This window comes from Penicillium griseofulvum (assembly GCF_001561935.1).
Source record: "Penicillium griseofulvum strain PG3 chromosome Unknown contig_79, whole genome shotgun sequence".
Taxonomy (NCBI): Eukaryota; Fungi; Ascomycota; class Eurotiomycetes; order Eurotiales; family Aspergillaceae; genus Penicillium; species Penicillium griseofulvum.
This window is the reverse complement of record NW_024467420.1, coordinates 1089881-1096644: the sequence shown is the minus strand read 5'-3', so window position 1 is coordinate 1096644 and position 6764 is coordinate 1089881. Positions and strand designations below refer to the sequence as shown.

Sequence of the window (6764 nt, the reverse complement as noted above, 5' to 3'; positions counted from 1 at the left end):
CAAACCGGACCAATCGGAAACACTGTTGTTATATCTACACAGTCGATGTGATGGAATCTTGGCACTTCTCTGGGAAAGCCCCAAAAGCATTTAATGAGACTCTGGGGACCCCGGTTTATGCCTGATACCCAGAATGGCGGTTCTCATCTTTTTGGGTGTTATATTGCTGAGAGCCCTTGAACTATTCTTATCAGATACTTCACTATGAGTCACCACGAAGACCCTTTCTCCAATCACACAGAAGCAGACGGAGACGTGGAGAAGCAAGATGATAGTGATGGTCGCTCTCCTAGGGGCAGGCGCAGCCGCCACAAGAAAGAGGGTGCAAATGGAGCTGTCGATGGGGAAACTAGAGAAGAGCTGAAAGAATGGCAATGCTACGACAAGTTAGGATATTCCTACCCCTGGTGGAAGAAATGGGGTATTATCTCCGTCATCTTTGCTGTCCAAACATCCATGAATTTCAACGCCAGTTTTTATGCCAGCAGCATTACTCTGTATGCAAAACACTTCAGCATTTCAGAGCAGGCTGCGCGTGTTGGCCAGATGGGATTTCTCGTTGCTTATGCATTTGGCTGCGAGTTTTGGGCGCCCTTCAGTGAGGAGTTTGGTCGATGGCCAATAATGCAGCTCAGCTTGTTCTTCGTCAACATCTGGCAGATCCCATGTGCCCTGGCTCCCAACTTCGGTACTATTGTTATCTGCCGTATTCTCGGGGGTGTGTCGTCCGCCGGTGGCTCCGTGACGCTCGGCATGGTAGCGGATATGTGGGAACCAGAGGACCAACAATATGCTGTGGCCTTTATTGTGCTATCCTCCGTGGCAGGCTCGGTCATCGCCCCAGTTGTTGGAGGGTTCGTGGCAACCTTCCTTGATTGGCACTGGAATTTCTGGATTCAGCTTATCCTCGGAGGCTTTGTGCAGTTAATGCATTTCTTGATTCCAGAGACCAGGTGCAGCATCCTCGTCACGAGAGAGGCCAGGCGGAGACGTCAAAACGGCCAGATGGTATGGAGTGGTGATGAGCTGAAGAAAACTCGTATGTCCTTCCGCTGGGTGTTCATGGTTTGGGTACGCCCGTTTGTTATGTTCGTGCGTGAGCCTATCGTCTTGTGCCTCTCTCTGCTCAGCGGCTTCAGTGATTCCCTCATCTTCACTTTCCTTCAATCTTATACACCGGTATACAAGCAGTGGAAATTCACTACAATTGCCATTGGACTTTCTTTCCTCCCGTGAGTATGCACAACCTTGAATTCAGGATGGTTCTAATAACCTGATTATACAGACTTCTGGTGGGCTATTTCATTGCCTATTTCTCGTTCCTTCCATGGATTTATCGACATTGCAAGATTAGACAGAAAGATCCAGATGCTCTTCAGCCGGAAGCTCGTCTTTACTGGCTGCTATGGGGTAAGTATTCTCAAATATAGTCTGTTGGTCTCTTTACTCACTCGCAACAGTGGCTCCTCTATTGACAATTGGCCTATTTGGATTTGCGTGGACTAGTCTCGGCCCACCTCATGTCCATTGGATTGCGCCAATGATCTTCTCAGCCTTAATAGCAATTGCCAATGTGAGTCAAGAAAGAGTATATCTTTTGATACCAGACTAACAGATCATTCTGTGATCAAGTATGCTATCTACATGGCCACAATTGACTACATGATTGCCGCATATGGTCCATATGCCGCCTCCGCTACAGGAGGAAATGGATTCGCGCGTGATTTCCTAGCCGGTATCGCAGCGATGTATTCAGTTCCTAGTAAGTGACCAAAATCCTACAACGGAATATCCCCTAACCGCAAAATACAGTGTACACAAACATGGGTACAACACACCACCTGGAATGGCCTTCCACCTTCTTGGGCTTCATGGCGATTGTCTTCACCATTCCGATATACATCTTCTATTGGAAAGGTCCTAGGATTCGGGAACTGTCACCCTTCGCCCAGACCTTGGCTTCTGATAGAAAGAAGGCTGGCCGCCGGGTTTCTTCCTGTGGTTCAGGTGATCCAGATCCTGTTGAAAGGTATCTGTCTGAGCGTTCCTCAAGCGAAACAAGAACCAGATCCGGGGTACGTCTCTCGGAATAATTACTACTGAGACATGAAGGTGGTCTATGTCTCTAGCTTTGCTGTCGCTTGAGTTGGGATTCAGATCAAAACGGTGATAAGAGAGTATTCATTTTGTGATACAGGATATAGGAACTCGTTGCATCAAAAGCTTCTTTTTTGCTTTATGGAGACATTCTTCATGCTCTGTTTCTGTTGAATTGGCCTTCATTGCTAGACTAGAAACAGTTTTCTATTTTATTTGATATACTATTACAATGAGCTGGCTTTCGAACATTTTGGGATTTATTTGCCTTCACACACTTATGCATGATGGAAGAATACCATCATCCATCAATTCATGTCATAGCCACCACTCCGGAAATATTTGCCGATCAAGTACGAGCGGCGATATTTTCAATATCAGATTAGTCAACTTCGCCCATTTGGAAGAGCGTTTGGAATTAATTATAGACATTTAAATACAGTGTAGTTGGTAGGTCCCAATGTAACAACATAAAGACAGGTAAAATCATTGATTCCAAGAATCCTGGAGTTTCCGAATGGCATATTCAGTAGTCCAGCCCAAATCAGCTTCGACGCCCCGTAGCAGATCAACAATAATCTGATGCTCTTCTTCATTTTCAAGACATTGTCCGACAGCAACAAGAAGCGGGACCATGAATATGCGGACACCACCCTGAGGCCGACCCAATGCAATGCCGCAGACTTCACGGCAACGGAACTCGACCTCTTTCGTGACCTCCCGGTACCCCTGTAAACGGTCAAAGGCTGTAGATGGTGCACTGATCACATCTGCTGGTCGATTGAGCAATAATGCGATGCGCCCGAAATGGTAATGTTGCATGGTAGCAGCACAGGCTGTCAAGCTATGGAAGATTTCAGGGAATGGCAGGTAACTCCCTTCGGAAGCCTTTGATAGGTCCTTGGGGCGTTCGATGCGTACAGAGGAACGGAAGGTTTCGGGTACATTTTCAAACCATGTTTGAAATTCGAATGATAGTCTGAGCCAGGTATCTGTGTCCGGATATGGCGTCTGAGCGGTGTTTGGCGTTGTGTTTTGGATTTCGGGTGAAGCCGCCGGTGGAGATCCAGTCCACTGCGCGAGCTGTAATTGTTTGAATCTTGCGAGGAAGTTGATGACCTTTGAGACTAGCCAGATCAAGCCATTAGTAGCCTGGTCTTCCTGCGATAGAGTTGACCCATTCCGGATGAGATGGAAGGCTTTTTGATCATTAATTGAGATTCCAGCTGCCCGCCAAAGGGGCAGATTCTCTGGGTCGAAGTGTGTAGGTGATCGGGTGAAATAAGAGGCGAGATAATCTTGGCGAGCAAAATTCCAGAAGGCTGCTTGAATGCCATGAGAAAACAGAGCTGATTTTGCAGAATACAAATTGAGAAGAGACTCAAACAAAGGACGAATGCGAGCAAGTTGCCTGGGTCAAGTTAGTATGAAATTGCAGCTACCTATTCTCAACGAGGAGCATGTCTTACATGTGCCACTCCTCCCCAGGCATATCTAAAAGCCTGTACATGGTAAGAAGCGTAGCAGTTGCTAATAGCTCCTCTGTTTTTCGAATGACCGCCACGTCGTTTGGATCTTCACTCGCGGGGTTTATGCTCGCTTGAGTCTGACGCGAGTTGATCCACCGGCTAACTATCTCAAAGGGGGATTCCAATATAGCTGAGCTAGACACAGTGGTATAGCCATCGGACGTGATGTTATTCAAATCCGAAGCTGCCAAGTAATAGTAATTGGCAGCCTTAAGAAACCAATCAACTTGAGTTGCATTTGGGTAGATCTCTGTAGTCGCAGGGCTTGTGAACATTCCACCCGTGGATGCCTTGGCCCCTTTCAACCGAGCTAGGTGTTTTGCTGCTAGAGCTGAAATGGCATATTTCACGGACAAATTGTTGATAGCTCGAACAGGGACATGAACGGTGAAGAATTTTTGAGTATCCGACAAATCCAACCTAACCACATTATCAATACACTGTACATGCAAAGAAAAATGTTAGTTGTACGCACCATGGACCTATGATCTCTGAGTAATGTCGAGTGAGAAACGCGATCTCGTGTTCAGTTCCAGTCATGAGCTCCGAGAAGATATCTTGGAATTCGTCTTTTTCACTTCGATGTGATGGAGTTCCGGAGATGACCGGCTGGTAATCGGGGCTCTTTTGTGAAATTGCAGTGAAGGTGTTATCAAATGTTGGGAACCCTCCTGCAGCCCCAGTTGGTGAAATTGACTGATAGATCGGATTTCTCGTAGATCTGTTGCTTTCCTCGATGCCAGGAATAGAGTTGGTAATGGAGATAGCTGGGCTTTCTGGAGCATGCATGATTGTTTGCTGAGCACTCCCCATAGCAAGCTCTGGTCGGCTAGAAGGACCAGACATATCTACTATCATCGGGTCATTTCTTGAGTCTAACCTCGTCTCTCCCATCTGGAAGTGAAGAGAAGGATTATCTTGCTCTTTGAGTGGGTTCCAATGCATAATCTGCTCTTTGGGTTCTACTTGCGAGATTTTTGGCTGTGGGTCTGATATCAACTCTGTGGGGACCTATCGCAAAGCATGAGCGCCTCAGTAGAACAATATTGGGTAGTATCACCTACTTTGGCTGAATCGAACGCAGAGCCTGGTTTTGGATGATGCTCCTGATATGGAGCATAACGGCGCCTTACTGTAGCTCCTTGATCGATGAACTTGCGGGTTTGAACATACCCCGGGCATTCTACCCCCGCGGTGGTGCAACGCTGACAATGAGGGCGAGTCTCATCACACTGCCACATGTTAGCAAAAATCTGCAAATATATTTCAATTGAAGTCAAACGAACTTTTAGATGCCTCTTTTTGCAACGCTCGCAAGCCTTGTTAGATGGCACCCCAGGCATTGTGCGTTGCGTGCCAGTATCGCGATCTCCAGGGCTTAGTGCTCGGGGTTTGAGGTCATCTGAGAATTTCCACTTTGGCTCTTAATAAAACACACACAACTATTTCACATTTCGAACATACATCAGGTGAAGATGCAATTCGAGGAACAAGAAATCTAGAATGAATGATGCAAGATGCTTGGCTAAATGGGTGATTACATAATATACCGGGAATTTTTCGCTTGAAACTCGGGATTCGGTCACTTTTTTCCTGTACATCCTGTCGTCATCTACTTCTCTTCTACAAAACACTATACATCATGCTACGGAAACCGTCATTTATCGTTGATAGCCAATGTGATACATCTACTCCATTGATCCGGTCTATTGAAGACAATGATGTAGACCCGAGGAACTTTCAAATACGATGGGGCTCAATATCTTCAACACAGCCTGTACTTTCAGGCCCAGAACAAATTCGCGTATATCATGAATGGATTGGTGTGCTACTATATCAAACTTATTAGGGGATACTTGCTAATTGCTTATTGCAGATGCTGGGAAGCCCCATAATATAGTTTGTTGGGAGTGTCGTCTCCCTGATAGTCTGATTGGTTGCCAGACATGCTGTAGATCCTATCATACAGCATGTCTATCAGATGTGGTCCGATCTGCAGATAACTTTTATTGCCCATCTTGCAGGGCAAGATCTTGGGATGATGCACCGCCCCAGTTCCCCGTGCCATCCCCAATCTCAAGTACTGGTGGGACAACCCCCAAAGGCCATCCAGACCCGTCAGTCGGAAATCTTTCAATCCATGGTGATAGATTGTCAACAGCATCACGGAGTAAATCCTCAGTGGTCCCACGGATGATGCCTCCCCCATCTCTGAATCGTATTGATGAAGCCGATGCTTGCGGCACGCCATCTGAGTTATTTCCCGTTGCGGAAACGTACCCACAACTTCTGGAGTATCTAGCGATGCCAGACGCTGAGGCACATCAATATGCCCAATCACCACAGTTCAAAGATCAACTGGAAATGGCGATGAAAGAGATTGCATCGAATCGGGCATCAATGCGAGAAAAGACCAATATCCGAGAGGAATATTCGAAATTACAACGAGAAAATGCACAAACCAAAGCGTATCTTGATTCTAGGTCTTCATCAAGAAATTCTTCTGTTCCTAGCCCTTCGGCGGTTTCAAACACCATAATCTCAAGACCGGCGTCGGAGCAAAGGGGGAAGGATTGGGACAGCATTGCAGTTGACTTGTTTTGATTGTTCAACTCTGGCCGCGCGAAGCCAACAAAGAAGGATATGTGGTCGATGAAAATTGCAACCGCAAACATTGAATGTCTTGAGTTTCCGAATTACCCGACATGATCACTTTCAATGGCCTCAATATCTGCCGAGCATAATTTCTCCGCATTTTATATGCACGTTGGAAATTCTGCATTTTGCCGAAACCCGACCGGCCGATCCCAATGTTGCTCATGCCACCTCTAGTCACCCTCTCCATATGACGCAAAACAGCGCGGAGAAGGTTACATAAAGCGAATGCCTTAGCTTAGTCTCGACTCATTCCTCTCGGAACTCACGGGTCATTCTTATCCCTAGAAAGCCCACGTTCCCCGCAGCTCCCCTCAAGTACGGCACAATTGGCACAGCGATTTCACTAATGGCACCGCTCTAATGCCGAATTAGGTACAGTCCATATTTGACTCCTGGTTTCTAATACGAGTGTCATTATTGATATTGTCATAGTAAAAAACACAGCCCTGAGCAACTCCAGCAACATGTAGTAGGACCTCC

At 46.5% G+C, this 6764-nt stretch overlaps 2 protein-coding genes across 2 annotated transcripts; one reads left to right on the top strand and one right to left on the bottom strand.

Moving 5' to 3' along the window:
* Window positions 1-204: 204 nt before the first annotated feature.
* PGRI_003460 (putative MFS multidrug transporter) lies at window positions 205-2145 on the top strand (the record flags this gene model as incomplete). Its single annotated transcript, XM_040788059.1, has 6 exons — window positions 205-1232; window positions 1286-1410; window positions 1461-1573; window positions 1633-1762; window positions 1813-2075; window positions 2113-2145. The coding sequence occupies 6 exons, from the start codon at window positions 205-207 to the stop codon at window positions 2143-2145; spliced, it is 1692 nt and encodes a 563-aa protein (XP_040651831.1).
* Window positions 2146-2583: 438 nt separating this feature from the next.
* Window positions 2584-4969, bottom strand: PGRI_003450 (Zn(II)2Cys6 transcription factor domain-containing protein; the record flags this gene model as incomplete). Its single annotated transcript, XM_040788058.1, has 6 exons — window positions 2584-3508; window positions 3567-4046; window positions 4102-4455; window positions 4507-4637; window positions 4691-4858; window positions 4913-4969. The coding sequence occupies 6 exons, from the start codon at window positions 4967-4969 to the stop codon at window positions 2584-2586; spliced, it is 2115 nt and encodes a 704-aa protein (XP_040651830.1).
* Between the last annotated feature and the right edge of the window lie 1795 nt (window positions 4970-6764).